Raw genomic sequence first — 19,197 nt, forward strand, 5'->3', positions numbered from 1 at the left:
TCGCAGCAGCAGACAAAATCAGATGCCTCCTCTGCCATGGTGAAACAGCAGCACTCATCCTCCTTGACCTTTTGGCAGCCTTCCACACTATCTCCCACTACACCCTCATTACCAGACTCCACCAAATCAGAATCCTTCCTCTCTGGTTAAATTCAGAGGATCCATCTACCTTCCTTCTCCTCTGTACACAAAAACATCATCTGAATCATACCCCAGGGCTCTTCCGTCAGCCCCACCCTCTTCAACACCTACATGGCGCCACTAGCACACATCTTCTGCACCCACGGACTCAACTTGATCTCATACTCCAATGATATGCAGCTCATCCTATCTCTCACAGAAGAACCTGACACCACCAGAGCCAACTTCCAAAACACCATGTCCGACGTTGCCACCTGGATGAAGTTCAACTGTCTAAAGCTCAATTTGGACAAAACCGAAGTGCTCATCTTCATGAAAAAGCCCTCTCCTTGGGCCGACACCTGGTGACCCACCAAAATCGGCCCACACAACCCCCACCGACCACACAGGCAGCCTTGGAGTCATCCTAGACAGCCAACTGACCATGAAGCGACAGCTTAATGCCATATCCTCTTCCTTCTTCCTTACAATCTGCATGCTCTGCAAGATTTTCCAATGGATTCCCTACCTCCACCAGGAAAATAGTCACCCAAGACCTCATATCTAGCTGCCTTGACTCCGTCGGAGCCACCAAACAGCTCCTCAACTGCCTCCAGACAGTCCAGAACACTGCACCCGCAACCTTCCCAGAAAATCCAGCACCACTCTCCACCTGAAAACCCTGCACTGGCTCCCCATCCGGAAAAGACACCTCTTAAATCTCCTGAGACACCCCTAAAAAGCCCTCCACAACTCCGGACCCTCCTACATCAACCACCACCTGACACTCCACCCACCTACCAGGGAGTTACGCTCCACCTCCCTTGCCTTGGCACGCATCCCCTGCATCCTTCGGATCTGCTGCGGAGGTCGTTCCTTACCCTGAAACGACCTCCCCTTCCACTTGCGGACTGCCCCTTCACTGCAAGACTTCAGGAAGAAGCTCAAGACATGGATTTTCAACCAAGGCTTACTGAACCCCAGCACCTGGAGACCTCCCCCACCATCAACCCCGCTGGTTGATAAGTCACGCTATACAAGACTGATTGATACCTCCTCTTGCAAAAATCTAAATTAAGAAAATGCATCTAAAACATCACATTTGCATGTTGGGTAATACATGAGATGAATGGCAAACAATAACTTGGTAGTGAGGAACAAAACAAAGGCACAAGTTCAATAGAGGAAAGAACAGCCACTGTACGGTCTTATAATGAGGAGTGGGTTGTCATCTCCGCCGGCAAAGTTTACGGATTTTTGCCTACTCCATGCTCTTCTTGTACGTAGTTAGCCGGCACCCACCCCAACTTGAAAAGCACTTTACCACATGTCTGCACAGTGTGCTAGCACATGTCTGCAGAGTACAAACAATAGTTCTAAACAGGACGCTTCTCGCCTGTCTGCCGCCAGCTGACTTCCTTACATCACCTGTAACCCGTGGCCTGTTACCTCTGCTGTGTGCTCCACATGGCAAGCAGTTCAGAGCTTGTACCGATGATCGCACACATATTTTAAGGTGGCCCTGTTCTTTTATCTATAGTCAAAGGAATAGGCTGATGTGTGCAGTAGCACACACGACGTGAACGCACCCGGTAGCATCCATACTGACTCATGTTCTGCAACAAGGTGGGCTTCACGTGCAATCTCTAACTGCGTGGTTCCCTGAACGGTTTCTATTCCCAGTTTCCGCTGAACACCTGCCTGTTAGGTCCTACTGCTCTGCACACAGTATGCATGCCACTCAAAGTGCGGCTGTACCATGGTGCCCGGGGGCAGGCCACAGTCTGAGCCAGGGTAACTGAGCCGACACGCGAGTCCCTGGATGTCATAACAAAACTGTGCGCCCATGCCCCCAAAGTGGCCCGGCCCTCCGGGACATGCATGGGCCCAGGTCCCTCCTACGTACAGTGCCACCTCTTTTGTAGAACACCTACGAATCAGCACAGATTGCCCACCAACACAATCACAAGTCCTCAGAGCCAGATCACATCACTTGTGAAGCATCATGATGGAGAAAGTATTAACTTACAGAGCCAGGCTGTGTGCAAGAAGGAGGTTGTGCCAAAATAGAACCCACCAAAGAAGACTGCTTTGAAAGGCAAGAGGATGATATTTATAGGGCAAACGCAAGAAAAGCAGTTGTTTGAGTACATGCATGGCTTACTCATGGGCAATACAACAATGCAGTAATTACGTGCCTGCATTTAGAATCAGCACTATTTGCAGGCAGCAAATGTTAAACCTCTATGACATTTCTGAGCACAATGAGCTGCTTTTGTGTTTTTTTTCTAGAATTAAGGAAACTGGGTTGGAGAATATTTTGGGCTACGTTTGAAAGTGGATTGTGCTTGTTTTGTATTGTATTTCAGCCCTGGCAACAGTGCATGCGCATGTCTGCATTTCAAAGCAGATGAAAAGTGGCTCTTCAATCTTCATTCTGAGCCAGCACACGCTCCCCGGATCCTGTCCCCCAAGCTATGTTGATCCCCAGATAACCGCCAATAGCCGGGAAATTGTTCTCTGTCTTTCACCCTGCTCTCTTGTTCCAGAACTTCATGCATGGTCGAGCTCTCATGGTCTCACGCTGGTGACGTGTGGAGGACTCCCCGGCACTTCGCACCACTGCCCCAGGGCCCGAGGTGGTGTTCCTCCCACTGGACTGTGCTGCGATGCCCTCGGACTTCATCTCTCTGGTCAGCTCTGGCCTGGACCTCGAGTCGCCACAGTGCCTGTACTCGCGAGGTGAGTCGTGCCACAGGTGGGCTGTTGAGTGTGGGTAATACATGACAAAGGGGAACTTCTGTACAGGGAGAGTTCTTGGGAACGGTCAACGTAAGAGGACTGACGGCACCCCAAGTGGTGTGTATGTCATATAACTTGAACATTCTGTTCTTTATATGATTTTTAATATGTTTATTAAAATCATGATTCATTTTTATTAATGTTTTATTTTTTATTGGTTGCCTCTGCCTAGTCTTACTTGGTCTAATTATCTGTGGTCTGGCTTATAGATTGCCTAGGACGTTTTTGTACACACAACTTGTTTACCCTGCCCTAGGAGTCTCTAGCTATCACTACCCAGGGGGTCCTTGTTTTTTCACATATTGGCACCCCAAGTGGGACAGATTCTAAACACCTAGGGAAAGTGGTTCAGTGTGCAGTGAAAGCAGGCGGTTGAGCCAAGTAGCGTCAGCCTGCCCGGCCTCCTTGTCATAATGTGTTTGTGTAGAGAGTTAGCGATATCCCTTAACCATTTCCACGAGTCCAGCTGAAGTGAAAAGACACACGCATAGCTGAGCAAAACATGCGAATTATGCTCTTCTGCATATATTTATATAATGTTTATTCTTTTCAGAACTGGCCACATCACAGTGAGAGAGCGCAAATTAAGTAAAATGTAGAGGTGCACCATATTTACAAGCACGTTGCACCAGTCTAGTTAAAGGAACATATAAGAGTGTCGAATTTATAGAGTGCATACATATAAGAGTGTTTAATTAATACAGAATGCATATATCAGTATGAAAACCTAATGTAGGAGTGTTTAGAGATGTTAGAATGATATTAAATTCCATGTTATGTGGCTGTTGCAGAGGAGAATGTAATGCTGCTAAACGTAGAAATGTGTAGGCCTCATGGCAGTTCACTGAGAAAGAATACATGCCTTTACAATTTCACATGATATGGATTACTGTTGTCATAATTCAAAGTATTATTGATCATAGAACTGAAAATATACGTTTTATAGAAGTGTTCCCTATAACCAGTGTGTGTAATAAGTTAGAATACTGTTTAGGCTGAGAAATAAGGGTTCATAGTGTGCACAGGCCTGTTTCATGTAATTCTAGTAGGCCTGAAGAGATAAGGTCGTTTCTTTTGATCTGCATGTGCTAGTTAGAATTAGGTCTTGTTAAGCATAAATCGTGGTCCATGCTCGAAGGTTTACGACTTAGGAGATAAGCTGGAGGTCGGAATTTGGGGCCCACTTCATGGGTGTCGGTTTGCAGGTGCGAGGGGGTTCCAATCAAGAGAGTGATGAATAGAGCTCTGGTCTGGGAGACAGGCACAGGCCTATAGGAGGGTTCAGGAATTTCCTGGGGGGTACCGTCTTGCCGGAGAAGAGCCTGAGAAGCAAGGTCAACGCTAACAATGAGCCCAGAGGAGTATCAGCATGGAAAAAGCCAGAACCGACACCACATGAGGGGTGTACATGAGGGGCGTCTCTGAGGGGCGTTTCTACTGTAATTGTGATTTTGTATTAGGGACAGCACCCCTGGGTGGAGTTAGAGCAGATGGCCTGAGAAACCTAAGAGAGCGGATGGGTAGGCAGATAGTGCATAACTGCGATGCACAGATTTACAACAAAGACTAAGGGAAAGTGAGTGATCTTCTTTGGAAGTCACCACGGCTGACACCTTTTTAGGTTAAGATCTCGCTAAGTAGGGATGTCACTTAGTCTAGTGGAGGGACAGTCTAATTTGGATTTTCCTTCCCTTTTGTAAATGTCGCACAAGTTACAACTTGTGTCTATTCTTGCAACCTTGATGATCTTTGAATTAGTTTTGGTGATATTCTTCTGTCGCCTAAGAGCATTTAGAGAATTCATGTTTGTACTAATGTCAGTGTATCTTTTGAACCTTATATTGAGATGTTTGTATCTCCAGTTATCTTTGGCTTTATATTAAAACTTTTAAAACTTATTCGTGGTAAGTGGTTCTTCAGAGTAGTGTAAAGTCTTAAACTGATTAACCTAGAAGTGGATTGCATTTTACTCTATGACAGGTAACAAAGGTTCAGTCGACCTGAGTTGGGATCTAGATCTATAGTGATGTGAAAAGAGATCAAAAATCCCACTGTAACAGTTGGTAGCAGATAAGGATGGTTACCTTCTAGAGGAAGGTGATCTAGACTAGGTTAAGATTACCCCGAGGCCCCTAGAGATCGAGTGATGAGCAGCAGAAGAATCGCCTGCCGAAGAAGGTGCTGACGGTGCGAGAGAAAAGCAGCAGAGTCGGACGAGAGTGAGTATAATAAGGGTCATGCTTTGTCAGATTGCGGTGTTTTGTGTTGTATCTGTATTGTAATATCATGCGGAGTTGAATGCCTGTAGTGTGATTGAGGGAGGGTTGTGAGCGCGCGCAATCTGGTGAAAATCTTAAGTTCAGAGAAGAGCTTAAGTGGTTCGGGTGTATCGGAAATCCAGAGTAATTGTCGACCATTGTAAAGGGGGTCATGAGGTACCATTGATCGCCCGCAGGACCGTGATAGGGGGAACGCAAGAGTGAGAGTATGGGTAACGGACGCAGGTCGGAAGTTACTGTGTGTAAGTAACCTATCAGTCAAGGCGATTGTCTGGACGTTCACGGAAAGACATTTCGTCAGTTAAGGTGACAATTACAGTTAGACTGTGGGCGTACAGTCAAGGAAAGTGATCGCTTGGTCGGAAGTAATCATTTTTCAGGGTATGAATGAGACGCATGCATGACCGTGAGACGAGCTGAGAGAGGAGGGGAACTGCTGCGAAGGGGAGACGAGTGACGTCAGAGAGAGCCGCGCTGGGATAGGCCGGTTGACGCGAACCGCGCTGTGATAGGCCGGTTGGTGTGAAGCCACGCTGTGATAGGCCGGTTGAGGCGAACCGCGCTGTGATAGGCCGGTTGGTGTGAAGCCGCGCTGGGATAGGCCGGTTAGCGAGAGCCGCGCTGGGATTGGTGGATTGTCATCAGGAAATAAACGAACGCAGGGAAATAGGGAAAAAATTGTAGATTTTGAACATGAAGTGTTTTAAATGCTTGAGAGCGATCTTTAGGAGAAAAAAGGAGAGAATCTTATTACGGGGAAGAGGCCCCGCCAGAGGGTACACCAGCTCATTATATGGCTACAAATGTTGGGTTGCATACTATACTGTGGCTTGGTACTTGGAGTAAGATTACAGAAGGGAACGAGGAACTGACTTTTCCGAAATACGGAACGTTTAGATTAGAAGTGTTGCACCAGCTAAAAGCAGTTATGTCTTCATTGAGACCTTTGCCTAGACCAACACAGTTTGAGGCCCTTAATGCGTGGATTAGGGCGGCGCACGACAGGAATCAGAACAGGCGTCAAGAAAGGGTGAGACGATCAGTAAGAGCAGTACAAGATGCCAAATGGGATGCGGAAACCAAGTAATGGAGGGTACAGACTATTGAAGTGGATAAGTTGTACCCAGTGAGAGAGGTTACAAGAGAAAAGGGAACCCCAGAGGAGGACGACAAGAGCGAGTCAGAGGATGACCTAATAAGTAGGTTGTTGATAGATAGACCGCCTCCGTACAATAGGGAGATGGAAGGTATCGAGCTCCCAAGGGAAGATAGGTTTGGCATAGAGGAGAATAGACCACTCCCTATAACGGATCGGGTACCTACCAAAGGTGAGGAAACACCTCAACCTAGTCCTGTACAGAGGGTAGTCGGAAGGTTTGTGGTGCAGAAGGTGCCAGCAATGGAGCGTGTTGAGTCTCATGAATTGCCAGATGCTCTTCAAGTACCCGTTACCATAGGTCCTATAGTGTCAGTTTATAACCCAGAGAAAGTGCGAGAGGAGGAACAGGTACGGCTAGACAGAGAAAGAGCTGAAATGGAAAGAAGGAACAACATGACAAATGCCTGGAGGCAATTGCCAGGATCGATAAAATGGAGCACCCCATTGAATTCAGCAGTGGATCCATTAACAGAACAGGGGGGTCAGAGAGGACCGATGGATCTGAGAGGACCACGGCCGAAATCCTTTAAGGAGTTGAGGGCTGACTTGAGGGAATGGGATGCTGCCACAGAAACACAGAGTAACAGGTCAAGAGCGGAAGCTGAATGGGGAAGTCGAGACAATGGGACATTGTCTCACTGCGGGGCTAGCGAAAGCGGTCAGGAGTGAGACGGTAAGAGTCAGGAGAGTAGAGGAGCTACCCGTCATATCCACGGTGGAAGTAGGCAGGAGCGAGAAGGTAGAAGTACAGAGTGTGGAGGGGCGTCTCGTCTCATTCACAGTGAGGGAGACCGAAGGACGCAAGAGTACAGGGATACCTTTAAGTGCACTCTCCATGCACCTGGCGATAACATACAGCATTGGAATCGCTGGAACATGGGGAGCCGCAAAGGGTCTCACCATGCGTCAAGCGATCATGGGCAGGAGCGGGATCGCGGGAACATGGGGAGCCGTGAAGGGCCTTGCCATGCGTCGAGCGATCATGGACAGCAGGGGAATTGCGAAAGCATGGGGAATAATGGAGTGTCTTACCATGCACCTAGAGAAACCAGGCAGAATGGGAAATGTGGGACTATAGGGAATAGAGAAGTGTTTCACCATACACCAAGAGAGGATAGAACTGCATGGGACCTGGAGAGATGGGAGCATGGGAGGACTCCCCATAACACGCCTGAGCCCAGACGTAGGACTCAGAGCTGTGATGGGAGAGACATAAATGGGCTCTCTAGAGACAGGACACTGAAAGCTGTGATAAAGGCAAAAAGGCTCGATGTGACCAGTTTAAAATCTGACCTGGACGAGATAATAGATGGTGCGTTGCCTTTAGAAAGGATTGACATGTACGAGCAAGATGAGCTGCTGTTTATAGCAAAGGATATTACTCGAAAGGCAAGAGCAACTCACGAGAAATTATCTGAACTGGCAGACAAGTATATGGTAGACTTGTCGAGAACAAAGGCATTACAGGGTAACCATAGGTTGCATTATTCAGATCAGGACCTGGATGAGAGGAGGACAACTGGATTAAAAACACACATAAGGGAACTGATCACAGGAATAAGAGCATGGAGAGATCTGGATAAATGGGAAGAAAGGTGGTCCAAGAAAGAGGCTGTCAGGCGGAGCGCGGTTGTGATGTCCCCGGAGGGAGGGCCACTGCGGATGGAGGCATTCCCTTTGCGAGAAATAGCGAATGGGAGTTATGTACATGTGCCCTGGAGTAGGGGAGATTTGGCTGCGTTTACCAATTCATTTCCGAAGTTAAGAGAGAATCCGGTAGAATGGTACAAACAGGTAGAGAGGTTTGTCAAGATTTCAAAAGTACTGTGGATTGATTTGAACACTTTATTCGACATTGTGGTCCCAGGAGACTTGTGGACAGCATGCAAAGTTAGTGTCGAATGGCCCACAGCAGAACCAGAAAGAGATGCTCATACTAATGGTCCGTCAGAAAGAGTAATGATAAAATATGAAAAGGTGATGACATGGCTGAAAGATAAGGTGCCACCGCAGGATATAGATTGGGTGAAAATAGACCGAACTAGACAGGAACCCAAGGAGACAGTCCCTGAATTTTATGAGCGATTGCTGAAAACGTTCAAACAATACAGTGGATTAGATGTAATGGAACCCAAAGACATAGGACAGTTTGTATCGAAGTTCGTTTTGGGGTTGAGACCAGATATTTGTTTGATGATTCAGCAACACTTAATTTGCTGGCAAAACAAACCATTGCATGACATTTTTAGATACGCAAGGTATTGCAGTGATGAAATAGATTCCGAAGCAAAGAAACTTAAGGAGAAGTTGATGATGGTTCAGATGCAGTCGGCTGGAAAGGGTGGACAGCAGCAACAGGGAACAGGGACGATGGGAAGGAGATCAAATAGTCACAATAGGGACAACAAGGAAAATCCGAGACCTAGAATAGACTTTGCTACATTGAAAAAGACGACAAAGTGTCACCAGTGTCACCAGGTGGGACATTGGAAACGCGAGTGTCCCTATAACCCTGAAAACGGAGAACTGGAAGTAGAGGAGGAGGAAGTTCAGACCGTTCCAGTCCAAGGGGTGACAGTACCAAAGGGTAAGGTGGCCAAAGGGGGGACTTCGGCTCCTCGAGCTCAGTTCCCGCAACCACCAAAGATTACGACAGGGGGCAAGACCTATAGACAAATGCCTCTTTTAGTAGGAGGAGAAGAGTGTTACTACGTTGATCCATTGACTGGACGGCGTGTGAGAAGAGAGGAGGACTGTACCCTCGGGGTAGTTCTAGAGGTGGACCAAAGAGGACCGTTTGTTGAGGCTGAGGTGGCGGGGTGTCCTACAACATTCTTAGTAGATACCGGAGCTACTCGATCAACTTTGAGATCAGCCGAGGTTCCGGATCTGCCAATGTCGGGGGAAACAATTCAAGTGGTAGGAGTTGCAAATAGGAGAATGACTAACCCTTTGACGGAACCAGTGCTAGTGAGAATAGGAAACTATAGCGATGAACATCAGTTTGTAGTATGTGATTCTAGCCCTGTGTGTCTGTTAGGAAGAGACTTATTGTGCAAACTAAATTGCACAATATCCTGCACGCCTCAGGGAGTAGAGGTACAGACGAACGATGATGACGCCACCTTTAAAGTTGCAAATTCAAGAGTATGCGTAGAACTGTATCCTACCCTGACGGTGGAAGAGCTCCCTTGGAACTTAAGAGATACTGGGTCATCTGAAGTATGGGATTTCACTGGAGAAGCGATAGGATTGATTAAAGGAGTAGAACCAGTGAAAATCATGATAAAACCAAATGTTGAATATCCAAGAACGCCTCAATACAAATTGACCCCGGAGACGATTGCAGGAATAAAACCCGTGATCGACTCCATGAGTAAGCAGGGAATACTGAAGGAAATCGTGGGTAGTCCGTGCAACTCCCCGATTATGGGTTTGCAGAAACCTAGCGGGAAATTTAGAATAGTACAGGATCTCCGAAGGGTTAATAACATAGTTGTTTCATGTTGTCCAGTGGTACCGAATCCATCAGTGATATTGTTTCAGATACCATTCCAAGCTGAGTGGTTCACAGTGATAGATCTTTGCCAGGCTTTCTTTTCAATTCCATTAGATGAGGAGAGCCAGTTTCTTTTTGCATTTAAGCTGGAAAATCGTGCCCTAACCTGGTGTCGTATCCCACAGGGGTATACAGAAAGCCCATCGATTTTCAACCAGCTCCTGAAGAAAAATCTTGAAAGTCTAGTACTACCACAGAACTCAGTTCTAGTTCAGTACATAGACGACCTACTTGTTGCGTCAGGAACAGAAGAAGCTTGTAAGATAGACACCATCGCCTTGCTGAACCATTTAGCTGAAAATGGGCATAAGGTGTCTCCGAGCAAATTGCAGTACTGTCTGACAGAAGTACAGTACTTGGGTCACCGAATTGAAAAAGGAAAGGTGAAGGTGTCACCAGACAGGATAGAGGCGATCATGAAGATAAATTCGCCTACGACACAAAGAGAGGTCAGGATGTTCCTAGGAATGGTTGGTTATTGCTGACAGTGGATAGCTAACTTTTCCCTGAAAGCAAAACCCTTACAAAAATGCACAAGGAGGTGAGTGATCCGGTACCATGGGACAAGGATTGTTTGATGTCGTTCCTACAGCTGAGAGAGGACTTGTGCCGTGCTCCAACTTTGAGAATGCCAGATTACGAAAAACCATTTTCACTATACTGTTGCGAAAGAGAAGGTTGTGCTTTGTCAGTCATAGCACAAATTCATGGAAATGCCCGTAGACCAGTTGCATATTTTTCGGCTACTTTAGACCCAGTAGTTGCAGCGTTGCCCGGGTGTCTCAAATCCGTTGCTGCAACGGGTGTCAGCATTGAAAGGTGTGAAAGCATTGTGATGGGACATCAATTAGTGGTGTATGTACCTCATTCTGTAGAACTGTTAATGACCAGGACCAAGACACAGCACTTGACCAATAATAGGCTCACGCGCTACGAGCAAGTTATTCTTGCTGCGGAGAACGTGACCCTTAAGAGGTGCTCTGTTTTGAATCCTGCCACTTTGATGCCACTCCCTAATGATATAGAAGACGAAGAATGTGAAGATCACGATTGCCTTGATGTGACTGAACTATGCACCAAGCCAAGACCAGATATTGTGGATGAGCCGTTGACTGACCCTGATGAAATTTTCTTTGTTGATGGCTCATGTGTAAGAGACAATACTGGTCAGTTGAGAGCAGCTTATGCTGTTTGCACCATTACTGGAGTTGTGGAAGCCGCTTACCTGGAAGGAGTACACTCCGCTCAGGTAGCCGAAATCATTGCATTGACACGTGCCTGTTTAGCAGGTAGCAAAATTCGAGTCACCATTTACACAGATAGCCAATATGGTTTCGGTGTAGTTCATGACTTTGGGCAATTGTGGTCTCAGAGAGGTTACATGACTTCTTCAGGTTCGCCTATTCGAAATGGGGAGTTTGTGCGACTATTGTTAGAAGCGTTACAAGGTCCGGCAGCAATTGCCATTGTTAAATTTGCAGCACACACCAAAGGTACAGATTTTGTGTCCCAAGGAAATCGTTATGCCGATGAGGTTGCTCGCTACTGTGCGGAGCAAGGATACTCTTTCACGGAAGTGGAAGTGGGTGGGACACAGGAAAAGACAGAGTTAAACATGATGCTAGAAACAGTTGATACTTGGGATGATTTAAAAGACATGCAAGAAAACGCATCAGATTTTGAGAAAAAGACATGGGAAACTGCAGGTTGTGTAAAAAGTGAAATGGATTTGTGGATTTCAGCAGATGGAAGGGCAGTATTACCAAATGAGTTAGTGAGTCCAATGGCACGACAGATACATGGTCCAGTACATTTAGGAAGAGATGCCATGCTGCAGGTATTTAGGCAGACTTGGTATAACCCAAAGTTCATAGTTGCCGCAGAAGCAGTGTGTCAAAGGTGTGTAACATGTCAGCAATTGAACGTAGGGAAAAGGACACCAGTTACATTGAGTCACATTGGGAGGTCTGGTGGGCCTTTCAACCGAATGCAATTAGACTTTATTGAGATGCCAAAAAGCAACCACCTCAGGTATGTTCTGGTGGTTGTATGCATATTTTCCAGATGGGTCGAGGCATACCCTACACGCATGTGCGATACACTCACAGTAGCAAAGTTGTTGCTTAGAGAGTTAATACCACGCTTCGGGGTGCCGACCTCTTTGGAATCAGATAGAGGGACACATTTCAACAGTGAAGTTGTGAAGATGCTTTGCTCTGCATTAAATATTGATCAGAAGTTGCACTGTAGCTATCGACCAGAGGCTTCGGGGATCGTGGAGCAGATAAATGGAACTATAAAATCCCGAATGGCCAAAGTGTGTTCATCGACGTCCTTAAGCTGACCTGATGCCCTGCCCTTGGTACTCATGAGTATGCGTAGCGCACCAGACAGGAGAACAGGCATCTCTCCACACAAGGTTCTAATGGGGAGGGCAATGAGACTTCCATCTGTTCCAACTACAGCTTTGTTGAATATCACAGATGATGTGATCCTGGATTATTGCAAGGGACTTTCTGATGTCATTCATTCTGTGTCTCTTCAGGTGCAGGCTGCTGAAATTCCATATTCCAGAGACCCATGTCACGACCTGTGCCCCGGTGACTGGGTGCTGGTCAAGAAGCACGTCCGGAAGAACTGCCTAGACGTGCGCTGGAAGGGGCCCTACCAGATAATTCTGACAACGAATACTGCCGTAAAGTGTGGAGGGCTGCCAAATTGGATTCACGCCTCCCATACTCGAAGAGTTCCAGCACCCCTGGAAGAAACAGCTCCTCTCACAGATGAAAATCCAGCTGTGGACGGCGAACCACTAGAGGGGATCAGTCAAGCTGTGGGGGTGTCGGAGGAAGCTGGGAGTGCTTCAGATCAAGCAGAAGAAAGACAAGACGACAGTGAAACTGAAGTTGCCACAGAAGGAGAAAGTTGCTGTGAATACGGCTCAGACACTGATCAAGTCAAAAGTGATCAAGAACCGAGTGTGAGGACAAGAAATAGGAGAACAAGGCGTGGAGAAGCTAGTTGGCCTGAAAGTAAGAAGAGGCTGAGCTTGAAGCCAACTCCAGAGAGAACTCTTGCTCCTATATCTGATGACTCAGATCTGGACGAATGTGCACAGAATCAAGAACAGGAGGGTCCAAGAAGATCAAGGAGGGTGCGAGTGCCCTGCAGAAGATACGCCACTCCTGAGTGGACCTACCTAGCAACAGATGTCCAGTGCACGGTGATCTGGGAGGGTGAGGGAAGTGACAGTGACCAGTACTGACCCAATCATAACATTGGAAGTGGTGTTGTTGGTACCTGGACTTGAGATCGAAGGGTTGCTGACACTCACTGTCCCCAATCCTCCTTATCTGAGCAGAATAAGAGAACTGGTTTTAAACAGAGTAGAATTTCCGACTTTTGGTCCAATGATACCAGCACTCGAGGAGATCATTCTTCGCTTAGAAATTTTAGAATACGTGATTAGAGCCGCTGGAACCCACATGATTACAGACTGCTAAATACTTTGTAAATAAACAGATTGAGAGATAACCTAGCGCCAAGTGGAAGAAGAAGAAATTTAGGGACTTTTCCATTTAGTGGACGGAGAAGGGCTAGGGTTGTCTGTTGCTATAATTCAAAAGACTGATCTTGCAAAAGGGATTATCAGCTTCCAGGTATGGTTTGAAAAGACCGAATAAGCAAAGAAAACACAGTTGAAGGAGCAATGAAAAGAGACTTTGAGTTGTGGCAGAAAAATAGAACTACACTGTCTTGAGATCATGGAGGCCGGCAACCCGAACCGCAAGGCAAAATGCATAGTAGGCACACTTTTAGTGGGAGTAATTTTTCTTATAGTTTTAGTAGTTACTGTATCATATATAGTGGGACATGAAAATGAAGAGAAGGCAACAAAAGAAGCAAAAGTTGTAGTGACACCGAAACATACTACTGCTGGTCAAAGGGGGTTACAATACAGAGAAAGATAAAGCTTTGCTAGCAGCAGAAACTCGTAGGTTGCACGTAGATGAATCACAAGGAAATTTCAAATCAAATGCATATGATAAATTACTTTATGAATACATTGATGCTATGGATGCGAAGTACTGCTATGTCTGCATGCAATTGCCAGCCTCTGTAGACGAAGTTATTAGGTATCATCATCTTCCATTGACTTATGGAATCACATGTAGTTTGTTGCTTAGATACACTCTGTTCATCACCACCCCCTTTTCTGAATCGTTTTTGGCCACTATAGGTGTGGCAGGGTATACTCAGACATGAGTCCCTTTCTCACTGCACCATCAGGATTCAAGCAAGCCGGGCCGAAGAAGGCTGAAATGCCAGAAACCGGTTCCCGGTAGCTTGTCTCCTTTCTGGTGAAGAATTGGCTTGGTAGTTTAGTCTGCCCTGTTCCCATGATGTACTGGGCCAGGGACAGACTGATTTGCATATAGCCAGGTTCTGAGCTGGGATGGTGCAGTGAGATAAATAACGGTGATGGATCAAGCCCTGATCTTTGGACAGGGTAAGAGTGGTCTGCTTAATTCAGACACTCTGTTCATCACCACCCCCTTTTCTGAATCGTTTTTGGCCACTATAGGTGTGGCAGGGTATACTCAGACATGAGTCCCTTTCTCACTGCACCATCAGTATTCAAGCAAGCCGGGCCGAAGAAGGCTGAAATGCCAGAAACCGGTTCCCGGTAGCTTGTCCCCTTTCTGGTGAAGAATTGGCTTGGTAGTTTAGTCTGCCCTGTTCCCATGATGTACTGGGCCAGGGACAGACTGATTTGCATATAGCCAGGTTCTGAGCTGGGATGGTGCAGTGAGATAAATAACGGTGATGGATCAAGCCCTGATCTTTGGACAGGGTAAGAGTGGTCTGCTTAATTCAGACACTCTGTTCATCACCACCCCCTTTTCTGAATCGTTTTTGGCCACTATAGGTGTGGCAGGGTATACTCAGACATGAGTCCCTTTCTCACTGCACCATCAGGATTCAAGCAAGCCGGGCCGAAGAAGGCTGAAATGCCAGAAACCGGTTCCCGGTAGCTTGTCTCCTTTCTGGTGAAGAATTGGCTTGGTAGTTTAGTCTGCCCTGTTCCCATGATGTACTGGGCCAGGGACAGACTGATTTGCATATAGCCAGGTTCTGAGCTGGGATGGTGCAGTGAGATAAATAACGGTGATGGATCAAGCCCTGATCTTTGGACAGGGTAAGAGTGGTCTGCTTAATTCAGACACTCTGTTCATCACCACCCCCTTTTCTGAATCGTTTTTGGCCACTATAGGTGTGGCAGGGTATACTCAGACATGAGTCCCTTTCTCACTGCACCATCAGGATTCAAGCAAGCCGGGCCGAAGAAGGCTGAAATGCCAGAAACCGGTTCCCGGTAGCTTGTCTCCTTTCTGGTGAAGAATTGGCTTGGTAGTTTAGTCTGCCCTGTTCCCATGATGTACTGGGCCAGGGACAGACTGATTTGCATATAGCCAGGTTCTGAGCTGGGATGGTGCAGTGAGATAAATAACGGTGATGGATCAAGCCCTGATCTTTGGACAGGGTAAGAGTGGTCTACTTAATTCAGACACTCTGTTCATCACCACCCCCTTTTCTGAATCGTTTTTGGCCACTATAGGTGTGGCAGGGTATACTCAGACATGAGTCCCTTTCTCACTGCACCATCAGGATTCAAGCAAGCCGGGCCGAAGAAGGCTGAAATGCCAGAAACCGGTTCCCGGTAGCTTGTCTCCTTTCTGGTGAAGAATTGGCTTGGTAGTTTAGTCTGCCCTGTTCCCATGATGTACTGGGCCAGGGACAGACTGATTTGCATATAGCCAGGTTCTGAGCTGGGATGGTGCAGTGAGATAAATAACGGTGATGGATCAAGCCCTGATCTTTGGACAGGGTAAGAGTGGTCTGCTTAATTCAGACACTCTGTTCATCACCACCCACTTTTCTGAATGGTATATTTTATGGACGCGATAGCTTTGAGTGTTATTTTTCAAACTTTGACGGTGTTTTACCAGAGGTCCCGGCCTACAAGCATATGAACAAGTGGGATTATTATAATAGTGAAGATCGATTAAGGACATTTTTCATTCCTTGGAGAACTCTGGAACTTTATATGCCCGAAGAAATAATTTGACTTGTAAAGTGTCAGAAATTGAGAAAAAGTTTATAGGGCAGCTGGATGATCGATATAGGAGGCAGAAGATCCTAAAGGCTTCGGGCCAATGGAAAACAGATTGGACCGAGGAGGAAAAGTCACACAAAAGGAAGGGTAGTAATGGTCCAATAGCTTTAGATCGAGTGCAAAGAGGGAAACTATGTATATACAGGGGTAAAACCTACTATGAGAATGTGTTTGTGGGAGAAGAAAGTTGTGAACATGCTTTCCAAATAGAATACTATACAAAGGATTTCTTGAAGGGAATGCAGGTGATCCCGAATGTATATTTTGTCTGTGGAAGAAATGCATACGTGAAATTACCGGATAATTGGTACGGATCATGTTATTTGGCAATTGTCTTCCCCAAAATATACCATATTAAGGATCTAGAAATCATAGAGGGAGGAACTCAAGCCAGAGGGAGAAGGGATGTAAGCAATGATGAGGTAATTGGAGACGTATTTGGTGCTATGTTCCCTCTTTTAGGGTTAATACTGAATGATGTCAAGATTAGGAGATTGGCAACAGTTGTAGATAGGTTGTCTGCCAGTACTGCTAGATCACTAATGCTGGTGGAGGGAGAGATGCAATCGATAAGGGCAATGGTTATCCAGAACCGACTTGCTCTAGACATTCTGTTAGCCAAAGAGGGAGGAGTCTGTAAGGCTTTGAAGGTCCAGGAATGTTGCACTTACATTCCAGACAATTCAAAACCTCTTGAAAAATATATACAGAACATCACTGAAATTCATCATGAGATTGAGGATCTGACACAGGTGAATGTGTGGGAAAAAGTGGGTCATGGAATGGGTAAAGTTGGAGGTTGGTTTGCGATGCTCTTGGACTTCATCTCTCTGGTCAGCTCTGGCCTGGACCTCGACTCGCCACAGTGCCTGTACTCGCGAGGTGAGTCGTGCCACAGGTGGGCTGTTGAGTGTGGGTAATACATGACAAAGGGGAACTTCTGTACAGGGAGAGTTCTTGGGAATGGTCAACGTAAGAGGACTGACGGCACCCCAAGTGGGACAGATTCTAAACACCCAGGGAAAGTGGTTCAGTGTGCAATGAAATCAGGCGGTTGAGCCAAGTAGCGTCAGCCTGCCCCGCCTCCTTGTCATAAAGTGTTTGTGTAGAGAGTTAGCGATATCCCTTAACCATTTCCATGAGTCCAGCTGAAGTGAAAAGAAAAACGCATAGCTGAGCAAAACATGCGAATTATGCTCTTCTGCATATATTTATATCATGTTTATTCTTTTCAGAACTGGCCACATCACAGTGAGAGAGCGCAAATTAAGTAAAATGTAGAGGTGCACCATATTTACAAGAACCTTGCACCAGTCTAGTTAAAGAAACATATAAGAGTGTCGAATTTATAGAGTGCATACATATAAGAGTGTTTAATTAATACAGAATGCATATATCAGTATGAAAACCTAATGTAGGAGTGTTTAGAGATGTTAGAATGATATTAAATTCCATGTTATGTGGCTGTTGCAGAGGAGAATGTAATGCTGCTAAACGTAGACATGTGTAGGCCTCATGGCAGTTCACTGAGAAAGAATACATGCCTTTACAATTTCACATGATATGGATTACTGTTGTCATAATTCAAAGTATTATTGATCATAGAACTGAAAATATACGTTTTATAGAAGTGTTCCCTATAACCAGTGTGTGTAATAAGTTAGAATACTGTTTAGGCTGAGAAATAAGGGTTCATAGTGTGCACAGGCCTGTTTCATGTAATTCTAGTAGGCCTGAAGAGATAAGGTCGATTCTTTTGATCTGCATGTGCTAGTTAGAATTAGGTTGTGTTAAGCATAAACCGTGGACCATGCTCGAAGGTTTACGACTTAGGAGATAAGCTGGAGGCCGGAATTTGGGGCCCACTTCATGGGTGTCTGTTTGCAGGTGCGAGGGGGTTCCAATCAATTTCCTGGGGGGTACCGTCTTGCCGGAGAAGAGCCTGAGAAGCAAGGTCAACGCTAACAATGAGCCCAGAGGAGTATCAGCATGGAAAAAGCCAGAACCGACACCACGTGAGGGGTGTACGTGAGGGGCGTCTCTGAGGGGCGTTTCTACTGTAATTGTGATTTTGTATTAGGGACAGCACCCCTGGGTGGAGTTAGAGCAGATGACCTGAGGAACCTAAGAGAGCGGATGGGTAGGCAGATAGCGCATAACTGCGATACACAGATTTACAACAAAGACTAAGGGAAAGTGAGTGATCTTCTTTTGAAGTCACCACGGCTGACACCTTTTTAGGTTAAGATCTCGCTAAGTAGGGATGTCACTTAGTCTAGTGTAGGGACAGTCTAATTTGGATTTTCCTTCCCTTTTGTAAATGTCGCACAAGTTACAACTTGTGTCTATTCTTGCAACCTTGATGATCTTTGAATTAGTTTTGGTGATATTCTTCTGTCGCCTAAGAGCATTTAGAGAATTCATGTTTGTACTAATGTCAGTGTATCTTTTGAACCTTATATTGAGATGTTTGTATCTCCAGTTATCTTTGGCTTTATAATAAAACTTTTAAAACTTATTCGTGGTAAGTTGTTCTTCAGAGTAGTGTAAAGTCTTAAACTGATTAACCTAGTAGTGGATTGCTTTTTACTCTATGACAGGTAACAAAGGTTCAGTCAACCTGAGTATGGATCTAGATCTATAGTGATCTGATAAGAGATCAAAAATCCCACCGTAACAACAGTATAAGTTGTTTAGTCCTGCTTGACACAGTTAAGAAGCCTTACTCCACCAGCCCAAGCAATGCAGGGGAATTCCACTGAGTTTTTCTGTAACTGTGGGATTCCACAGAGTGAAACTCCGTGAGCTCTGCCCAGGCCTATAGAGTGGCCATAGACCATGCTGTAATCATTGGAATGACATCTGACGTGCAGCAGGGATGAACGGAAACCCATTGCCATCCATTTTCAAACCATTGGTTAGAAAGAACAGGAAACCAAGTTTCTCTCAGATTGAGGATGTGTCTAGTAATGGTCGTCAGACAATGCTAGCTAGCCCAATAATACACGGTGTAGGGGAATGATTTTTGTAGTGAACATTTGAAGAGTGTGTGTCATTTATCTCCTATTGATTAACAAGCACATGATAGCAAGAAAAATAC

At 45.9% G+C, this 19,197-nt stretch overlaps 2 protein-coding genes across 2 annotated transcripts in view; one reads left to right on the forward strand and one right to left on the reverse strand.

Moving 5' to 3' along the window:
• Nucleotides 1–19,197, reverse strand: part of LOC147707026 (uncharacterized) — a 686,292-nt gene that overhangs the window by 618,968 nt on the left and 48,127 nt on the right. The window lies entirely within an intron of this gene.
• Nucleotides 7,369–12,564, forward strand: LOC147707027 (uncharacterized). The gene is made up of 2 exons (XM_086925089.1): nucleotides 7,369–8,618; nucleotides 12,465–12,564. The coding sequence occupies exons 1-2, from the start codon at nucleotides 7,369–7,371 to the stop codon at nucleotides 12,562–12,564; spliced, it is 1,350 nt and encodes a 449-aa protein (XP_086781215.1).

This window comes from Lissotriton vulgaris, chromosome 6 (assembly GCF_964263255.1).
Source record: "Lissotriton vulgaris chromosome 6, aLisVul1.2, whole genome shotgun sequence".
NCBI classification, from domain to species: Eukaryota; Metazoa; Chordata; class Amphibia; order Caudata; family Salamandridae; genus Lissotriton; species Lissotriton vulgaris.

Excerpts from the sequence above, each read along its gene's own strand:
- LOC147707027 (XM_086925089.1), top strand. The coding sequence starts at position 7,369 with ATGGGGAATAATGGAGTGTCTTACCATGCACCTAGAGAAACCAGGCAG. Across the intron at positions 8,619-12,464 it reads GACATTTTTAGATACGCAAG|GTGCAGGCTGCTGAAATTCC; the intron begins GTATTGCAGTGA and ends GTGTCTCTTCAG.